General features: G+C 36.3%; 1 protein-coding gene across 10 annotated transcripts in view; it reads right to left on the minus strand.

Annotated features, from left to right (window-relative positions):
- Positions 1-117: 117 nt before the first annotated feature.
- The window catches only part of LOC126373964 (phospholipid scramblase 3-like), a 188156-nt gene continuing 165748 nt past the window's right edge, over positions 118-22525 (minus strand). For 6 of the 10 annotated variants that reach the window (XM_050020440.1, XM_050020379.1, XM_050020371.1 and 3 more), the window contains exons 2-6: positions 12272-12449; positions 10372-10565; positions 3530-3721; positions 463-618; positions 118-316 (exon numbers count right to left, since the gene is read on the minus strand). In XM_050020440.1, coding sequence (XP_049876397.1) covers positions 293-316; positions 463-618; positions 3530-3721; positions 10372-10565; positions 12272-12305 — 600 coding nt within the window. In that variant the 5' untranslated portion in view covers positions 12306-12449 and the 3' untranslated portion in view covers positions 118-292. Of the gene's footprint in view, positions 317-462; positions 619-3529; positions 3722-10371; positions 10566-12271; positions 12450-13379; positions 13400-13462; positions 13591-22525 lie in introns of those variants that run through there. The other 4 variants (XM_050020387.1, XM_050020424.1, XM_050020433.1 and 1 more) reach the window with 4 other exon arrangements.

Below are 22525 nucleotides of genomic sequence, written 5' to 3' on the forward strand. Positions count from 1 at the left end.
GCAAAACCGCTAAACATAATATTTTAAAATCACTAAAAGATAGGTAAAAACATCAAGATAAATACATTGTTAAATTTATTATTACTTTAATAATTTATTAGCTGTACGCATAGAGCCATGGAGTAGGTAACTAATATACTACGTAAAATAGAGCTATGTAATTTATTTAGAAATCAATAAAATAATTTAAAAAAACAGGCAGTCAAATAAAAATAAACGATTAATTGTATCTTGACTACAAAACAAGCCAATTACAAACTCGACTAGAGATTAGACAAAAATGAAAGTCGCTTCAGGACCCGTAGAACAGGAAGTCCTGAAACACAAAATACATGTCATAAATAAGCTATATGGGCACAGCTTGTTGCTCGACAGTGGAGTACTGTCTTTTGCGACAGTACTTGTGTGTATATTATTTGTAGGTAGACCCATGTAGAGACGGAAATAAGCAGCTGGACTTACAATGAGGAAGCAGACACCCACCAGCGCGGCCTTGTAACGCACGTCCAAGTCCTTCGGGAAGTGTATGTGGAAGCTGTCAGTGTCGGCCGGAGCCTCACGAGACCGGCCCCACTTCCTCTTGATGGCACCTACCTTCTTCTTTGACAGGCTGAACACCTGGAACGATATGGATGGACTTAGGTTGACAAACAGACATTACTCATAACATAGGTAACCAATGGGGGCTTTCCAAGCTACGTTCACTTTTTTTTTGACGTGACTTATTGTAGGTTTGTCGCAGATGGCATTAACTACTTGGCCGGACAAATGGGGAGCGCTGAAGGCTCTCACCCGATACAACGTTTAAGACAACAGGCCTGAGGGTGCCCAGTTGGGCGCGAACCTCGGCTCAGGGCGTCGTCTGAGAGGAAAAATATTTGAAAGAATTAATCGACCCTAGTGGGTCGATAGCGATAAGCGCTGAATAAGGGGCTACATTCACCAAAAACAGTAATAATAGTAATAAAAAAAAAGTTTATTTAGGTAAAACCTACGACACACATATACATTCATCATCATCACAGGCCTTTACATCTTTATCAGATGGTTCAAACAGCGTTTCTGTGGCAGCTTTTAAAATGGCTGTAAAGTCCGATGCGAGAGCGACAGTAGCGGCCGCACGACTGGCATTGTAGTTGAGGGTTATTAGACGGCACAGGTGGTAAATCAGCCCTTACAACATTAAAATATACACACATTAATATTTAGTTGGATAACATAAAGCAATACAGCTTTAACGTGATAATTAACTATTTTCTCATTACTCGGGTACATAATCATTCCAAAATACATTGTAATTGGAGAAGCACATAATAATAATGATTGTTGTACGATATTTTTGTATCATAATATTATTTTTTTACCTTTGATGGGTTTGTGTATAGAATTAAGTTGCTACCTACATTGCATCTCTTTAGTTTGATCAGTATAATAATGGTGGAAAATGTAATTGTGCCTCGGTGTAATAAAAAGGCCCCCCGGTTGATTGAGGGGAGGCCTGTGACCAGCAGTGGGACGTATATAGACTTTTTATGTATGTTGTTATTAACAAGGGTCATAATTTATACCCAAAAACAAAGATAAAAGATGTTTATGTCTGTTATCCATAAAATTATTCATATTCTTTTATTGCATGTCACAAACATAAATATTAAGGTGGAACATAGTAAAAAGGTACATGTGACGCCCTGCAAGGGCACGGCAATATAAAAGAGGCGACCCTAGGTGCCTTATTATAATAATATTATAATATCTAACTATATATTATTATTAAGTAATTAGGTAGGTACAAAATTATATAATACAGTTGTTTAGTGTGTGTACCGCACCACACGTGTAAAACTTAACAACAAGATTAGAAAAAAAAACAAGAAAAAAGAGATATCGGAGCATTTAAGTATTTAGTTTATTTGCAAAAAAATCTTGAATGCTATAATTAGTACGTTAAACCCATCGCCATCTCTATTGGTTTTGAGGAAAGTAGCCTAAAAAGTCCCTCATTGGGTCAAGAGTCTAGTCCCCTCGTTTGGATTGTAAGATCAATGACCGGCCTCAACAACCCTGGTGGCAAATTGCAAAAGCTCAAGTAACGACTTCTAGGTACGGTCACGAGTACCAATATGTATGGTACACTTTGAAACCATGTCACATTAACTTTTTTGACAAATTAAACCGTAAGTCTCATTACATGTCACATATGATAGGCCGACAGGGTTCTAAAGTACATGATATTGCTCATGACTGTACATAGACTTTACATTATAGGAACTGACTGCCAGTAAATGGGGGAAAATGAAAATATTGGTACCTACGCGCCATGTTGTTTATCGAACGTAGCAAGTTCCTAACTTAATGCTAGATTTGCTTAACCTCGCAAGACCGAGGGCTACGGGACTCTTTAAGGGAGCTGTTTAAAGAAATAAAATATACTGACGGTCGCATGTCAATATATTTATGAAAACATTATGTGTACGTAAAAATGTATCTCTCCTTCCGAGAAACTGTGAAAGGCATACTTACAATACAAGAAATAAAAATAAAATTGCTATTCAAAATTCTAGATTAAGTAAATTAAATTCATCTTTTTTGGGGGTACTCGTATGTATACGTTTGAACAATAAAATACCAGATAATATTTTAAATTTGTCAGAAAATAAATTTAAAGCTGATGTGAAGCTTACTTTATGTAAAAAAAGCTTATTATAAGATTAATGACTACCTAAATGATAAAAATGACTGGTATTGAATGTGTTCCTCTAATTATTAAATAACTTGTAATGTACGTATATCCTCATTGATTTAAAAGATGTGTTACTGTTGCAGTTTCTTGTCATTTCTTATCCTCAGCCATAACACCTTGCGAAATGACGTACTTAAATTCAAATAGTATTTTATGCAACAGTTGTATAAGAAGGGTCAAAAAATGCGAGTGGCGTGAGTTGCGATGTGAGCCTTGGCGAACATCGCAATAAGAGACGCCACGAGCATTTTTTGACCTAGTTATACAACGTTGCATACAATACTTTTTCTACGACGACGTAATTTTAAATGAAACCAAAATTTTCCAATTTATTTTCCAACGCGCGGGTAAATGGCGGCAAATGTATACTTTTTTTTTATAGTATATCTATGGCACCAAACAAAGTAAAGGTGCCAGTTTCCAGGTCAAAAAAAAAAAAAACAACAACAATGCTTTTTTGGCGACATTATAGTACAGTTACACTTTGTAAACAATGCTTTTATAGGCCATAGAGCGTACACTTTTTCAAAGAGTTTAATTATGTATGTACTTATATTAGACTTTTTGGTTATTTAAATGCCAGATTAAAGTAGAGGAGTAGAAAAAATTTTTTACCTTTAACAAGTTTATCTATGATAATTACGTTGAATAAATGATTCTGATTTTTTTTTCTGGTCAATTTTGGCTGAGTAGTAACAAAAATTGAATGCAGAGGAACTATTATTTCATGCTCTGTTACGCCGAAGTTTCGAGAAAATCTATACGTAGTATTATGTCTATGAGTCAAACCTCAAAGTCCGTGTCGTTGGCAGTGTCCACAGGCCCCTTGACCCTGTAGAGCGGCTTGTCACCAGCGTCGTTGACGCTCAGCACTGGCTTCAGGAAGGTCACCTCCTGGCGCACCACGCTCGCCAGCTTCCCCGTCACCCACACCTCCATCTTGTCTGACCCCACGGTATATGGCCGGCGGAGCTTCGCGATCTGGAACGAGTTTTTTCTTTAATACCTACGTAATGACCTGTATATTATAGACACAGTTGGCTCGACCATTAAAACGGCGATACGGCACACCACCTATCACGTTGGTCTAAGAGTAAGCTCGGTGAGGTGAAGGTACTTAGATAGGTGTCGAGGTGGTGGTACTTGTAGGATGCTGACTACCCCTTTGGGATGTAGTCGTGAGCTTATATTATGTTAAGAGTCTTTTGAAAACTTTGGTGCAATAAGGTATATTTGTATTGTCTCTCTCTCTTTATTTAAGAGCTGCGCTCTTGTCGGTGGAGTAATCGCCATTCCAAGCAACAATCAATTCAAGCAAACAATCAATCAGCAATCAATTCAAGCTCGCAATTTGTATTGTATGTTATGCGTTAAAATATAGACAAAGAGAACTCTTGAATAATGGCAATAAACACCTCCTCCCCCAATATAATGGGACTTAAATATAGTTGGCATCCAGGGTTGATGGGGTTGGTAATCCACCTCACAACCCACACGATAGAAGAAGAATACAGTTGGCGAGGAATAGGTGTATACGCTATACACATCTGCCTACCCTTTCAGGGATACAGGCGTAATGGAATGTTATGTTATTAGGGTTAGCTCAAAAATAAAATAAAAATATACTCTCGACCAGTATAATATAATATAACAACTTCAACCTCTTTATATTTTTTACCTACTGTACGTAGAAAGATGAAAAATATAATTCAAATTCAAATTCAAAAATATCTTTATTCAATAGGTAACGTAGTTACACTTTGAATCGTCAATTTTACATAACGAATGTCTCATCCGCCTAAAACTACTGCAGCTTCTCACAACCTGTATAGCCGGGGAAAATAAGCTGCAAGAAAAACCTCGGCACAAGGCCCTAGACGTTCTTTAAATAAATAAAAATAAACATAAAATATTGGTATGCAATTGAGTAATTTAGCTGCGTAATATCAGTTCTCAGACAGACAGTTAATCCCATGCATTCATATCTTCTAAATAATCACTAACTTTATAATAACCTTTACCCTATACATCTTTCTACGTACAGTAGGTAAAAAAATTATATAAAGAGGTTTAAATTGTTATATGCCCTATAAAACAAAATAAATGGTACAGTCGAGACAGCTGACAAATTGAAACGAAACAGAGCCGCATGATATGCTCCCAGCTTTTTTATGAGACTCATTGCAGATTTTCCGTCGGGGAAAAAGGGCTCTCATCCGGTACTAAACTCAATATCGTCATTGCCAATTTAAAATACTATATTATAATGCAATCGGGTCAATTTTACAGAAATTAAAAAAACTTCCGCCTGAAAATTTTTTGTATGACTGTGTGTTAAAATCATCATCATCAGTCGTACGACGCCCACTGCTGGGCATAGGCCTCCCCCAAGGATCTCCACGACGTGTTAAAATATTAACAGATAATTCATATTTATGTACATAAGAGTTTGTACTGAACGTTTTAGGAGCAAAATACTATTCGATCCTGACAAAAAAGAAATTTGGTGAGGGCGACACATGAGAGCTTTTAATTTGGCAACGACGATATGCTCCCAGCAAAAACGTCGCTAAATTCAGAGTCCATAAATCCTACCTTTCTGTCCCTTTCTCTCTTCTAATCCATACAATACAAAAACGCTATATTGCACATATAAACACAAGACTAAAATCAATTACAAAAGTGAAAAGAGAAGCACAATCGGCGGCCTTATTGCTAAATAGCAACTGCTTCCAGGTAACCTCTCATTTGGGTTGTGAGCCTAATGGTCCACCATACTAAGCCTGATGTCAGGGTTACTATTAAGCCGCCAAAGGCGCTCGAACTAGAGAACGCCTAGGGCCTTGTACCGAGGCTTTTCTAGCAGCTTTTTACCCCAGCTATACAGGTTGTAAGAAGCTGCATTAGTTTTAGGCGGATGAGACGTTCGTTATGTAAAAAAATACGATTCAAAGTGTAGCTATGTTACCTATTGAATAAACATATTTTTGAATTTGACTCGATCTTTTGCAGCTTCTGCAGCTATAGTATTCAAGACAGAGACAAGAAATAAATGGTGTGTTTACCGAATTAAGAATGGTTTAACTTATTGGTGCAATAAGGTATTGTAATAATTAAAGCACATAATAACGGGTTCTTACCGCGTTTAAATCGGGAGAGGGAGTCTCATATCCCCATTTAAACGCGGTAAGAACCCGTTATTATGTGCTTTAATTGTGATAATAATCGCGTAAACTTAAAACAATGTATAAGGTATTGTAAGGTATTTTATTTGTATTGTATTGTATGTTTTGTGAATATAGACATAGATAACTCTTGAATAATGGCAATAACCTCTCCCCCCCCCATTATAATAGGACTTAAATATATACGTAGTTGGCACCCAGGGTTGATGGGGCGGACTGACCCAGGCCGCCGGTTTGAGGGCAATCGTCATTGTTGACGGTTTCGACCTTGCCGGCGGACTCATCGGACTGACCTCACCGGACTGACCCCGCCGGCTCGAGCTGACCTGGAAACTTCGGGTCAAGCTAGCCGGCCACCTACTATGACGAAACACGTACCGCCTGGCTGGAGTCGCTCACTGGGCCTCCCTCAACAGGGTCTCACCCGGTGGGCTGACTCACCGGCGGTACCACCCCGGACAAGAAATTGGGCCTTCGGAGGGGCGAAACCGCCGTGGCCCACCCCCGTGCCCCGTCCGTTTTAGCGGGCGGCGAGACCAAGCCCCGAGGGTGCCTCCCCGACGTCAACAACTGTTGATGGGGTTGGTAATCCACCTCACAACCCACACGATAGAAGAAGAATATAGTTGGCGAGGAATAGGTGTATACTTAGGCCATACAGTGACTAAGTCCACCCCTGTCAGCGGATCTTCACGTTTTCCATCTGCCGCCCCGGGCGGGGTGACGACGGCGCCATTCGCATCAGATTCTTTTATTCGCCAAGTCGCCGGTCCACTGACTTGAGTTATATCAGCTATATTATCATGACCATTGCCTTTCTTTATTCTGTCCCGATCTTTGAACAAACTATACAGGGTGTTAGTGACTTCGTAAAGAAAACTTTTTGATTCAGATTCGGAAAATTCATGAAAATGCTAGTGCTTTTTTAATTATTTTCTGTTCCATACTTTTGCGACGGAAAATTCCACTTGATATCAACTTAGAATCATGGTCGAATCATCCCTCTCAGTATTAGTTACGATGTCACTAACATCTATACATACTTGTATTCCTTACCGGCTTCCTTATTGGCTACCTGTATGTAGGTACAAGGTGTAAGTGACAAATACTGAGAGGGATGATTCAGATCATTATTCCGAGTTAATATCCTGTGAAATTTTCCATCACAAAAGTATAGAATTGAAAATTATTTCAAAAAACTAAAAAAAACACGAATTTTCCGATGGAAAATTCCACTTGAAATTAACTCAGAATCATGGTCAGAATTATCCCCCTTAGTATTCGTTACGATATCACTAACACCCTGTATAAGCGGATAGTAATATTGAGCCAAACTGATTCATGCCACATACTAATCCATTGATAGATGGGTACGGAAATTCTTACGATGATGTCGAACTTCAATGACTGTCTTGTGGAGGGGATTGTACTCACTTAGTCATGCTAACGGGCAACTTCTACTATAATGGTGGAGTACCAACCCCAGCAACGGACAATCGGATGATCAGCCTTTTACCCCGGACAATCGGATGATCAACCTTTAATGTCCTAATTCAACTAGGGATTTTTGTGATATGTCTATATTCCCACCTGGCTTCGAACCTGGGACTTCTGACCCAACGCTCAAAGCTCAAAAATGAGAAACTGAGCACATTGCTTTCCTCCCTATCCAGTGCGCGCGGCACAGCAACCGCGCCGCGCTCGACGCGAATTATATCAACGTCTATCTATGTAGATAGAACATTCGGTACGTTTAGTGGTATAAGCCGTAGATATAATTCACGCCACACACGGCGCGTTTATCATGCAAAACAAACTACGGTTGTAGTTTGGCGATAGTATTAAAGTGTATAGTACTTATATGTATGTAATTTTGTTTATAAATAAATTTAAAAAAAGAAAAAATAAGTAGTAATGCTCGAAGAAAAATTCCCATTCTCTCAAGAAATCTGTATTTATTATTTCCTAAATCAAGGAAAATATATTCGAAGCTTTTAGTCAAGCATACTGGCAATTTGCCAGAAAATATTACACTCATGTTGGTATGCTATGTACTGTTAACTGATGTGATGACTGAATTGAAACAGTCGCCGTGCCCTTGACTGGAATCGATTTTAAACATTCTTTCAGTACTGTAAATGTTAACATGTTTTTCATTACTATGTTTTAACTATCTTATCCTCTTCTTCTATCGTGTGGGTTGTGAGGTGTTTTACCAACCTCATCAACCCCGGTGTTAGGGTTACTATTGAGCCGCCAAAGGCCCCTGACGTGACCCATATAACAACTACGTGCTTACATCAGAAAGTAATAACCGGGACCAACGCGCAACGGCTTATCGTGCCTTCCGAAGCACGGATCGTCTTACTTTCGGACAAGGGATCACAAAGTGATTTTTGTGATATGTCCCCACCGGGATTCGAACCTAGGACCTCCGGACCGTGAGCCCAACGCTCAACCACTGAATCACGGAGACTATCTTATGTTGATTAGTTTGTATATTATTAATTGCTTGCTATTTAATGATTGATATTCTGTATCTGGTATATGCACATTTTTTTTTGAAGTGACTTATTGTAGATTTGCCGCAGATGGCATTAACTTCTCGGCCGGACAAATGGGGAGCGCTGAGGCCTCCCTGTGCACAATTTAGGACAACAATACTGAAGCACAGTTTCCCGAGAACTTCGGCTTGGGAACTCTAAGAGGATTATATGCTCTATAGGTCGATCGATAGCAATAAGCAGTGAATGTGGGAATGATTACAGCCTACAAGCTTTAATTTGGTATAATAATTATGAATCTTTGATTATCATTCGTATGTAGAATACATCTTACATTATTACAATTACAGTGTAATGTTGATACCAAGTAGCCAGCCAAATTCAAACTCAAAAATATCTTTTAACTGTAGGTACAATAGTTAAGCACTTTGAATAGACATTTTTTTACAGAACGAACGTCTCATCCGCCTAAAACTACTACATCTTCTCACAACCTGTATAGCCGGGGAAAATAAGCTGCAAGAAAAACCTCGGCACAGGGCCTTAGACATTATTTTAAAAATAAACATATTGTTATACAATTTAGTAATTTGGGTGCCTAATATCAGTTCCCAAACAGTTAATCCCATGCATCAATATCTTCTAAATAATTACTAATCTTATAATAACCTTTTTTTACAAAGTTTATATGTTAAAACTGTTCAAAAGTAAATTCTGAATAATTAAAACATATAATACCGAGTTCTTACCGCGTTTAAATCAGGGATATGAGACTCGCAATATTTCAACACTGTTGCAAGTGCCATGATCACGGGACGACTGATGAAATCGGAGTGGAGTAGAGACCCATAATTTTCGAAGGGCAAACATATCTGTCTACCCTCTTTCTTTGTGTTTTAATTATGATAATATCCGCGTAAATCTCAATGTAAAAATTCTGATTGTCAATGGGAATCTTATTTGTTGGCAATTTCAAAAAAGGAACGGCACGTCACTTTTTAAGAAAATAATTATTTTAGCGGGTGTTCCGTTCGAAGAAAAAACAAGTGAACTGAAAATCTAGTTTCTGTATTGGATTTTGATAATATTACTTATTATAATTCGTAGTAATAATTATTGGTATTTGACAAGACATTTATGGTAATATTAATTGATTATAGCTGGGTATGTTTATATGTTACTAATATTTACGTTTTATTATAGAGTTAGTTAAGATATTGTAAATAAAATACCAGAAACAATGTCAAAAAGTCAGGACACAAAAAGGCAATCTCTCCCAGACGCACTCTCGTCGACGGCCCAGTGTAACAACTCAACCCAACCCTCTCGCGATCGTATTTCTATTTTCGTTTAAAGCGCTCCACACGCGAAGCTGTGGCCTTTCATTAATCTAAATGGACTCACTGAGCCCGGCCTGAGGCCGTGGTCACAAATTGGACGATCAGACGCTGATTTAGACTTATATCGAACGATTTCAATGCAGCTACTGCCGCTGATTTCGGATATTTTGGGTAAACTACACGAATATCCTTTGATTGATAAGATTTGTTTTCTAAGTCAGACAACTTTTGAAATATTGTTTGTGTATCTATATAAGGTTCGGGCTCTAAACCAAACTTTAATTCATTGAATTTGAATTCATATTTAGATCGTAGATAATTATTGATACTATCACGTGGTTCCTATGATTTCCTATGATTATGACAAAAATATCTTTATTCAGTGAAATAGACTACTCTGGGCGCTATCCTACTCGCGTCAGACAGAATACTGCTGGGTAGAAGGCAAGAGGGAAACCACTGCTCTATTTTTACCAAAAAAGTAGCATGGAGAATGCTACACCGACAAGAGCGTGGCTCTTAAATTGATGATGATGATGATGACGCAAACTCTATGGAAACATGGAGCGTAATAAAGTTTTAATTTGATTTTGACTACCTACCGGTCGATCTTGTGTGTCCATGACGTCAATATTAAACGCGCGATTAGTTCCACCCAGCAGCTGCCCCAGCGCGGTGGTGTCGTCTCGGGCATGCAGTATGACACGACCATCGCTGGTCAACACCTCGTATTTACAGCCCGCGTACGACTTCTGGCGGACCACCACACGGTCTACAGATGACAGCTGCGTTATACCTGGAAAATATTCAAACGAGTAATATATTTGAAATGAATGGCAGTCTCCTTCTTCTATCATGTGGGTTATGAGTAGATTACCAACCTCATCAACCCTGGTGTAAGGGCTGTTATTAAGTCGCGAAAAGCCCCAGACATGGCTCATGTAACATCAGTAAGTAGTAACCGCCACCAACGGCTTAACGCGCCTTCTGGTTGTGAATTTCTTTCTACCGACAATGTTATGTTATGTAAATTGATTTGATTTGATTTTGGTTCCCTGACAATGTGTTCCAAACCTGTTATAACGATTGTTAACATTCAATTATTTGGAAAATACACAGGCTATTAAATATACAGGCTATTAGTAACATCGTGACGAATACCAAGGGGGATGATTCAGACCATGATTCTGAGTTAATGTCAAGTGGAATTTTCCGTCGCAAAATTCAAGACATTTTTGTGCTTTTATATTATTTTTCATTTTTATACTTTTGCGATGGAAAATTCCACTTGATATTAAGTCAGAATAATAAGCTTCATCATCACCGCCAATATTCGTCACGATGTCACTTACACCCCATAAAGTACATACAGGTAGCCATAAAAGTACGTGTGGGTGTTAGTGATACCGTAACGAATACTGAGGGGATAATTCAGACCATGATTCTGAGATGATATCAAGTGGAATTTCTTATCAGTTTTTATTAGTATTGTGTTTTTTTTGAAATTACTTTTAGTTTCATATTTTTGCGACGGAAAATTCCAGAATTATGGTCTGAATCACCCCTCAAAGTTTGAGAAGCAAGCCGATTTACCACAGAACCGCAGGACTTCATTCGCCCTAAAGCCAACAGTATAATCACTTAAGTATTATGTCAATTTTCATCAATTAACTATCGAATTACTTTGTAGCGTGCTGTGGAAAGCATTTCGTGAACACAATACAAGATTGGCTCACGATAAATGCTAGCGTCAGCTCCATTACCAATTTACTATTGCTAGAAAATGACGACCATATCTGGCCTTTTGATTTATTACAGTTAGTTAGTTTATTAATATTGAAGTATTAACATTTGAATTTGAATTTTTGAATTTGAATTTTATAGCCGATTTGACGTCTAGACCACTTAAATTTCACAACATTTAGGGCGCTATCTTACTACGACACCACGGTGGCGCCACAAAGGTTGCGTACATTTTGCTTTGTGGCGCCTAGCGCTACCGTAAAAAAGTACGCAAAAAAAAACACTTTGTGATCCCTAGTTTGATAAGGTCCTCACGGGCTGATCACCTGATTGCCAAAGTAATATGATCCGTGCTTCGGAAGGCAGTACGTAAGTACGTAGTCATTACATGAGTCATGTCCACTGACATGGCCCCTGCCTTTGGCGGCTTAATAATATCCCTGACACTAGGGTTGATGAGGTTGGTTATTTTATAACCCACACGATAGAAGAGTTTTTTTTTTATACAACGAATACAACGTTATCATTATTGAATACAACGAAAAATTAACAAAACAATTAAAATAACACCGCTAAACCCCTCACGGGTTTGTCTCGGCGCTATAATCCGCTTACAATTACTTAGTGCAATAACATATAAAAATACTTAAATAGAAAAATATTTTTTAAAAAAACCGAAACGGTATAGTAATAAATATGCTGGTGCTACCATGGTGGCACCACCATGGTGTCCTGGCCTTATAATCAAGTACAACATACCCAGCGGGGGCTCCGGTCCCGACGACTCCGCCATCACAGTATATTTGCTTTTTATACCTATTTAAAATTAATATTATTTGTTCGTGTCCGCTGCTAGCTATTTATCCATTATCACGCGTTTATTTTCCCTTCTAAACATAATTCACTTAAAATCACAGCTCTTTATAGTGCCATTGATCTGAAAAATAATGTATGGATTTCTTTAATTAAATAAACACTTTTTAAGCTAACTTGTAGTTTTGGCTATATTAATTTTTATATACGTAATACGATATTATATTATACCCTTTATTGCACATAAAACACATCATGATGGACAATTACAAACTGTCAAAAGAATCATAACACAATCGATAGCCCTATTGCTAAACACTTAACAATATTTGATTTTATATCTCGATGAAAAATAACTGTCTGTTTTTCCAACTCGTCATGATTTGGAACTTTTCAAGGCTAGAGTGAATAGGCATTTGATAGGTACGTGTGATCTACTTACCCTAGACCACATCGTCACCATCAGGTGAGATTGTGGTCCAACACAAACCTATTTTAATTTAAAAAAAAATATGCAAAAGAATAATGTATTCTTCAAAAAACTTTGAGATAATCCCGCGTGGTAATAAAAACAATAACGTAAAACAACCCAACAATAACGTAATATGTATAACGTATTTTATCCTTTAGTAGTTAAGTATAGGAAACTATTGTCATATCTACATATTTAATTATAATATATACGTCTGACATAAATGGGTATATGTATGTATGTAATTATATTTATATATGTATTTCTATTTTATTTTTATTTATTTATTTTACTTTTATATGTTTTTTTTTATTAATAGTATTTATTATTTTATACTAGATGTTGCACTGTACCGCACCAAATTGTAATAATGTTTCCTATCCACTGGTTGCCTGGAAGAAATTGCTGCTTAGCAATAAGGCCGCCAGATTGTACTGTATCTATCGTCATCTGTGTTAATTTGTTTTGTATATTGTGTGCAATAAAGTATATTTGATTTTTGATATTTGAAAAACAGTTTTAATCTTTTTTGTGCCCGTAACAAAATTAATGTGATTTTTCAAAGAAATTCACCCCTTTTACCCCATTATTTGGCTATAAAGTTGCCATCAATTAGTCACACACACTACTCCGCCCTTAAAACACACTAATGTAAACCATTTTACTTTTTATTACACAGTATTTTACCGTTTAGTCTCATTAAAGCTAGTATGTAATGAATAGTTAGAAAAACTATTTTTTTCCACAGTTACTCTAGCAAAAGTGCGCGATCGCGGCCGCCACTGCGCACGCTACTTTCCGACTGACGGACAGACAGATTGTAAGTTATCAATCCGGCACAATTTATACGAAATCTGGATAACTTATTGCACAGTCATGAGAAATATCATGTGTACCCACTTTAGAACCCTGTCGCACTGTCATCATTTGACACTAAATGAGACTTACGGTTTAAATTGTCAAAAAAGTTAATGTGACATGGTATCAAAGTGTATATATTATATTACTCGTGATCGTACACCAAAGTTTAAAGAAGAGTTTCGTTTGATGTTTTAGAAAAAAGTTACAATGTAGAATTTATACGTGTATGTAGAAATGAAGCTGTTTTTTTTTAAGATGTTCCTGGGTTGAATTACTGACAAAATATTATCTCCAGCCTATGTGTTTTGTTTTATATCTTTATATATTATTTTGGGGTTTTCAAGGCAAGAGTGAACAGACACTATTTGAGAGTTGGCTTGGATATTGTAGGCGGTGATACGGCTCACCTATCACGCTGGTCTAACAGGAAGCTCGGTGAGGTGTGGGTACTTCGTTCATCTTAAGATGGATGCACCGCACCTATGACTACCCCAATTGAGATGTAGTCGTAAGCTTGTGTGTTCTATTAAGACTATATATAAATGGGGAAAAACCTTGGACTTTGTACCAGGCTGGGAATTATTCCTTTATAACATATCGCCAGATGTGGGGGACATTCCTAATACCTACATTTGTAACTTGTCGCGAGATGTAAGACTCAGATTGTGTGTCATAAAGAATGAAGGATTAAGCTTAGATAAAAGAAAGCTCAGAGTTTATTTATTCTCTTTTGGTGTGAAGCTGAATTCCCTTATCGTGAGCACATTTTCCCTTATCGTGAGCAGTTTTTGTTTTTAATATTATGACGACGTCTTATCGACCTCCATGATCTAGTGTTGAGAGTTGGACTCATGATCTGGAAGGATCTTGTGATCCCTAGTTTGGTTGAGATATTACAGGCTGATCACCCCGATAGAAAGATAAGACTGACTGATAGAAAGTAAGTATTACATCACCTGATATCTGTGATTAAGCAGTTGTTAAAGAATTTGTTAATAGTTTGGAATGTTAGCGAAAACTTATATAGAATTAATACTAGGTACACGGTGTCAGTCTTGTAACGATAAATATCGACTGTTTATCTTCTAATAATAACAGCAGTGATTTCAATTATGACGATTATCCTGTTTCTATTGAAACAATCGATCGCGGCACAGACATAAGTAGATCAATGAGATATGACTTAACAATATGGTCAGGCAGTGTCATTCAAGAATACAATGTAAGCTTTCGTTGAATGGAAGTTCTAGCTATTTGATTTCTTTTAAATCGAATTAATTAGATTTTGTTAAATATACCACACACGCGATTTCTTTTTTTTTTTTTTGACGGTACTTAGTGTAGATTTACAACATATGGCATTCACTACATGGCCTGCAAATGGGGAGCGCTGAGGATAATGCGATTTCTCACCATCAAAAGTAATATATGGAGGAGCTTTGCTAGATTTTTATCATCCGTAACCAAGTCAACCAATAATGGTGCAACTTGTGGTTACTTATATTTTAAGTATACAATTTACATGACAGTGTTTCGGGTAGCAATGAATTAGGTATCCAGCGGGCATTTAATTTCATAGTAAAAAATGACTTTGAATCAAATACGAAACTCATTAAGCTTCTTGCTTTAAGAATTCTTCAAGAAAAAGCCATGTGTAGATTTTTAATTTTCAATGAGGTTTATTACCATAATCTCTAACTAGCCCTTTTGTGTATTGTGTACCTACAGAAATACAATAGGAGCCGACACGATATCTTTCATTAAACAAAAGGTCGCTAAAAAAGGAAGTGATTAGTGTTGTCCAGTATGTTTATACCTGAATACCCAACAATGCCCATAGAAGAACAATAGGGAAGTCTGGACTAGGGTAAAGGGTGGGGGTTGAGTGATCAGGTAAGTGAGAGATATAGCCTCATTATACCTCAGTGTTCAGTTGTGACAAGTCGTCACGTCATTACCACGTCTCTGACAATTATATATTTTTTTGTGTATTCTTAGCATCAACTTCACTTGCTTTTTACTGTGAGAATTAAACCTTTTAGATTTAAACCAAAACTTTCCTTAAAACTGTGAACTGCTAAAATTAATAAATGTTATAGTATCTACCTCACATTAGCTTAAAACAGTTTGAAATGCCGTCTGTTCGTGCGATCAGTAACTAAGAGTGGGAAGCTGCCGAAGCTCTCCTGGAATTGAGCTATTTTATAAGAATCCGTCCCGGTGAGGATCAAACACGTAAGTACCTAAATTCAACATTGTTTTTACTTTTATAGATGTAAATAATGTTTCTTGTTATACTACCTAACTACCATATCAAAATGTAAAAAAAACGAAATTCGAGTCGTAAAACGGTATATGTCCCATATCGACGGGGAAGAAGCAAATACTCCTATCTTACATTTTTAGGCAAATCGACTTTTTGATGTAGTTCGTTGCGAAATTTAATTTTACGTTGGCTGGCAAGATCTCCGTTGTATATTTCCTACTTTTAGGGTGATTTTCGATGAATAGAAATAGCTCTTAAAATAAAGATTTTATATGTTGCAATATTTTTTATAAAAATATCTCCTTTCTACAGAAATAAATAACTCCTATCTCATGTTTTAATCGATAATAGCTCCTATCTTCAGAATCAAGCATGAGTCTTTTTATTTAATGGAAGATGATGGAGGTTGATGGATGATGATGGGCAATGGGCATGGCACGAATGTGTCTTTGTTTCAAAAATAAGAGATGATGGACCCAAGATCTACTTTATGGGGTGATTCGATCACTGACACTTTTCAATATTAAATTATTTTTTTCCTAAGCGTGTAGCTCGAAAACGGGCGAAATATCAAAAAAATATTATATTAATAAATTTGTAGACAATTTAATGTTCTTTAAATTAATATAAAAGTTATTTTCTCTAGGACGCATCGTTTTTGAGATATCAGCGAAAAACTCAAAATTGGTATCTCTGACCTACACCCATTCCGCAATACAAAACATTTTTTTAAAGACAGTTATTAATAAAAATTGTTTGACAAGTTAATTATTTGATATTGGATAACTGGGTTATTTATAATTATCTTTTTGTCAAAAAAATTCCCACAGTTTTAATTTTGGAGAGAAATTTAGAATAAAGAGTGAGAAGTAAATCGAACGACCAATACCATACAAAAATATCGATATTTTATATTTTTGTATGGTTTGGTAAACATTAAGTTACGGAAATGACACCATGTAAACGTGGGAATTTTTACTATGTTAACTCCATAAATAAGGACACATTCAGGAATGTGTTCCGGAACACATTCCTGAAGAAAAATCATAGGATTCCTCCCACATACTCTACAACCCCTTTATTGACCGGGCTATCGATAATGATTTTAATAAGTACCTACTTGTTGAGTTGATTATTGACTTAATAAATATATAATTCGTACTATATTGATATTGTAAATGTATATGTGTGTCGTAGATTTTACCTAAATAAACTTTTTTATTATTATTATTATTATTTTTATATTTTTTTAAATGCCAATTAAAAAACGAAGGTGCCTACTTTATCATGATCAATAAATAATTTGTTAAACCTTGTTTAAGATCAAAGTACATTTTCATTAAAAATGCTAAGCGTAGCACTTTCTTTAAAAAAGCTGTCGTTTCAGTATTTTTTTAAAACATACGATTATTTGTTATTATATTGCATGCTTTATAATAGTTTACAGTTAAATATTTACTAGTTAAATGTTGCGGCATTGCTTTATAATATCTCCTAACTTGAACATAATTTGAAATTCATTCAAAGCAATACATCCTATCTTACAAAATCATGTATAATTTACGTTAGTTTTACAGTTATTGTTTTTTTAATTATTAATAGGTTTTTGAAGCTACAGTGAATAGTTTACAAAGAGAAATAAGTCAAACAATAGGAATTTGAAGGATTAATTGCAAGTGGAAAAACCATCTAACGTCAAAACTTTCGACCCAACACAGAAACCAATAGGCTCTAACTTACATTAACTTTAATTCCTCTATATATACAAAATTAATATTAGTTTAAAAAAATGTCTCTTGAAATAACAAAACTACCTTCAGAACATGACGTCGCGCTATAATTATTAACAAAAAAGTTATTCAGTTTTTTCCTCCTCCTGTAAAGTTAGGTCTGTGTAAGATAGGAGTATTTGCTTCTTCCCCGTCGATATGTTATACATACACCCTTTTAACATGGGACGTAAACTTTACTAGATGGCGAAAAGTTGTTAATTTAACGCATACCATAATGTCTTTTTTTTATTTATTTTTTGAAACTATTTACGATGAAAAAGAACACAAGAACGCGACAAATCTGCATCTTCACTCAATGGAGATACCACCTCTTTGAAGAGAAAATCGGCCAAAACATTCAGACAAGAAGCTCAGTCATTAATATTGACACGGTAAGTATTACATCACCTGGTATCTGTGATTAAGCAGTTGTTAAAGAATTTGTTTATAGTTTGTAATGTTATAGGGGCCAGTTGGAGATGGGCATGCCAGGGTGCCAGCGAGTTTGTTGAAGCAGTTGAAGTGGTCGTCGTACACCAATGCTACGCGTAACTTTTGACGGCTGTGTTTTTACGGAAGTATGTGTACTTACCAAACGACTTTTTAAATGATTTAAACGTTTAAACGGTGAAATGCTAAAATGAATTAATTCTTATATTATCTACATCACATTTAGTTTAAAACATTTCAATAGTACTTTTTTCTACAAAACAGTTTGAAATGCCGTCTGTTAGTGCGATCAGTAACTTAGAGAGGGAAGCTGTCGAAGCTCTCCTGGAATTGAGCTATTTTACAAGAATCCGTCCCAGTGAGGATCTCAAACACGTAAGTACCTAAATTTAACATTGTTATTTGACATCTGTATTGTTGTTATAATACCTAACTACCATGTTTTTCATTATCACACTAACTTATTGAGTTTATCATATTGCAGCAAAATTACCAATCGACGACGCTACCAAGCCCCATGCCGACAGGACACTTCATATTGTGAACGCAAGAACGCAACAAATCTGCATCTTCATTCAATGGAGATACCACCTCGCTGAAGAGAAAATCGGCCAAAGACATTCAGAAAAGAAACTGAGTCATTAATAATGACACGGTAAGTATTACATCACCTGGTATCTATGATTAAGCAGTTGTTAAATAATTTGTATTAATAAATTGTTAAAGAATTTGTTTATAGTTTGGAATGTTACGGCGGCCAGGCGGAGATGGGCATGCCAGGGTGCCAGCGAGTTTGTTGAAGCAGTTGAAGTGGTCGTCGTACACCAATGCTAAGCATAAACTTCTGACGGCTGTGTTTTCACGGAAGTATGTGTACCAAACGAATTTTTCAATGATTTAAACTTTTGAACTGTGAACTGCTAAAATGAATTTATTTTGATGGTAATTACCTCATATTTAGTTTAATACATTTAATAGTCCTTTTTTCTATAAAACAGTTTGAAATGCCGTCTTTTCGTGCGATCAGTATCTAAAGAGTAAGAAGCTGCCGAAGCTCATTGAGCTCATTGAGCTTCTTGCTTTGAGAATGCTTCAAGAAAAAGCCATGTGTTTATTTTTAATTTTCAATAAGGTTTATTACCATAATCTCTTTCTAGCCATTTTGTGTATTGTATACCTACAGAAATACAATAGGAGCCGACACGATATCTTTCATTAAACAAAAGGTCGGTAAAAAAGGAAGTGATTAGTGTTGTTCAGTATGTTTATACCTGAATACCCAACAATGCCCATAGAAGAACAATAGGGAAGTCTGGACTAGGGTAAAGGGTGGGGGTTGAGTGATCAGGTAAGTGAGAGATATAGCCTCAGTATACCTCAGTGTTCAGTTGTGACAAGTCGTCATTACCACGTCTCTGACAATTATATTTCTTTTTGTGTATTTTTAGCATCAACTTCACTTGTTTTTTACTGTGAGAATTAAACCTTTTAGATTTAAACCAGAACTTTCGTTTAAACTGTGAACTGCTAAAATTAATAAATTGTTATAGTATCTACCTCACATTTAGCTTAAAACAGTTTGAAATGCCGTGTGTTCGTGCGATCAGTAACTTAGAGAGGGATGCTGCCGAAGCTCTCCTGGAATTGAGCTATTTTAAAAGAATCCGTCTCAGTGAGGATCAAACACGTAAGTACCTAAATTCAGCATTGTTATTACTTTTATAGATGTAAATAATGTTTCTTGCTATACTACCTAACTACCATATCAAAATGTAAAAAAAACGAAATTCGAGTCGTAAAACGGTATGTCCCATATGTTATACATACACCCTTTTAACATGGGACGTAAACTTTACTAGATGGCGAAAAGTTGTTAATTTAACGCATACCATAATGTCGTTTTTTTATTTATTTTTGAAACTATTAACGATGAAACAGAACACAAGAACGCGACAAATGTGCATCTTCATTCAATGGAGATACCACCTCGCTGAAGAGAAAATCGGCCAAAGACATTCAGAAAAGAAACTGAGTCATTAATAATGACACGGTAAGTATTACATCACCTGGTATCTGTGATAAAGCAGTTGTTAAAGAATTTGTTTATAGTTTGGAATGTTACGGGGGCCAATTGGAGATGGGCATGCCAGGGTGCCAGCGAGTTTGTTGAAGCAGTTGAAGTGGTCGTCGTACACCAATGCTAAGCGTAAACTTTTGGCGGCTGTGTTTTCACGGAAGTATGTGTACCAAACGAATTTTTCAATGATTTAAACGTTTAAACGGTGAAATGCTAAAATGAATTAATTCTTATATTATCTACATCACATTTAGTTTAAAACATTTTAATAGTACTTTTTTCTACAAAACAGTTTGAAATGCCGTCTGTTAGTGCGATCAGTTACTTAGAGAGGGAAGCTGCCGAAGCTCTCCTGGAATTGAGCTATTTTACAAGAATCCATCCCAGTGAGGATCTCAAACACGTAAGTACCTAAATTCAACATTGTTATTTGACATCTGTATTGTTGTTATAATACCTAACTACCATGTTTTTCATTATCACACTAACTTATTGAGTTTATCATATTGCAGCAAAATTACCAATCGACGACGCTACCAAGCCCCATGCCGACAGGACACTTCATATTGTGAACGCAAGAACGCAACAAATCTGCATCTTCATTCAATGGAGATACCACCTCGCTGAAGAGAAAATCGGCCAAAGACATTCAGAAAAGAAACTGAGTCATTAATAATGACACGGTAAGTATTACATCACCTGGTATCTATGATTAAGCAGTTGTTAAATAATTTGTATTAATAAATTGTTAAAGAATTTGTTTATAGTTTGGAATGTTACGGCGGCCAGGCGGAGATGGGCATGCCAGGGTGCCAGCGAGTTTGTTGAAGCAGTTGAAGTGGTCGTCGTACACCAATGCTAAGCATAAACTTTTGACGGCTGTGTTTTCACGGAAGTATGTGTACCAAACGAATTTTTCAATGATTTAAACTTTTGAACTGTGAACTGCTAAAATGAATTTATTTTGATGGTAATTACCTCATTTAGTTTAATACATTTAATAGTCCTTTTTTCTATAAAACAGTTCGAAATTCCGTCTGTTCGTGCGATCAGTAACTAAAGAGTAAGAAGCTGCCGAAGCTCATTGAGCTCATTGAGCTTCTTGCTTTGAGAATTCTTCAAGAAAAAGCCATGTGTTTATTTTTAATTTTCAATGAGGTTTATTACCATAATCTCTTACTAGCCATTTTGTGTATTGTGTACCTACAGAAATACAATAGGAGCCGACACGATATCTTTCATTAAACAAAAGGTCCCTTAAGATAGGCTGATCCCTTATCACCATAAGGTTCATCATATCCATCTTTGGACTTCGTATCAACAGTGGCTGCAAGTTGTCTTTGATTACTTGTGGCTCTGCCCACCCCATTAGGGATTACGGGCGTGAGTTTATGTATGTATGTATGTAAACAAAAGGTCGGTAAAAAAGGAAGTGATTAGTGTTGTTCAGTATGTCTATACCTGAATAGCCAACAATGCCCATAGAAGAACAATAGGGAAGTCTGGACTAGGGTAAAGGGTGGGGGTTGAGTGATCAGGTAAGTGAGAGATATAGCCTCATTATACCTCAGTGTTCAGTTGTGACAAGTCGTCACGTCATTACCACGTCTCTGACAATTATATATACTTTTTGTGTATTCTTAGCATCAACTTCACTTGCTTTTTACTGTGAGAATTAAACATTTTAGATTTAAACCAAAACTTTCGTTTAAATTGTGAACTGCTAAAATTAATAAATTATTACAGTATCTACCTCTTATTTAAGTAGTTTAAAACATTTAAATAGTACTTTTTTCTACAAAACAGTTTGAAATGCCGTCTGTTCGTGCGATCAGTAACCTAGAGTGGGAAGCTGCCGAAGCTCTCCTGGAATTGAACTACTTTATAAGAATCCGTCCCAGTGAGGATCTCAAACACGTAAGTACCTAAATTCAACATAGTCATTTGACATCTGTATTGTTGTTATAATACCTAACTACCATGTTTTTCATTATCACACTAAATTATTGAGTTTATCATATTGCAGCAAAATTACCAATCGACGACGCTACCAAGCCCCCTGTCGACAGGACACTTCATGTTGTTAAAGTTACAGTAAGTTATTACCGACGCGCGACAATGTACATGTGCTTTTTAATAAGATCTGCATTGTCATGTTATTTTCAGCCTAAACCATGCTCATCGAGATTGCTCCGAGAACCAATTTTAAATTACAAGAGACCTCTGCCCAAGTTACATCAAAATGTCAAAAAGCGCAATTCGAGTCGTAAAACGGTATGTCCCATATGTTTGTTAAAATTAA

Source organism: Pectinophora gossypiella, chromosome 2 (genome assembly GCF_024362695.1).
Source record: "Pectinophora gossypiella chromosome 2, ilPecGoss1.1, whole genome shotgun sequence".
NCBI classification, from domain to species: domain Eukaryota; kingdom Metazoa; phylum Arthropoda; class Insecta; order Lepidoptera; family Gelechiidae; genus Pectinophora; species Pectinophora gossypiella.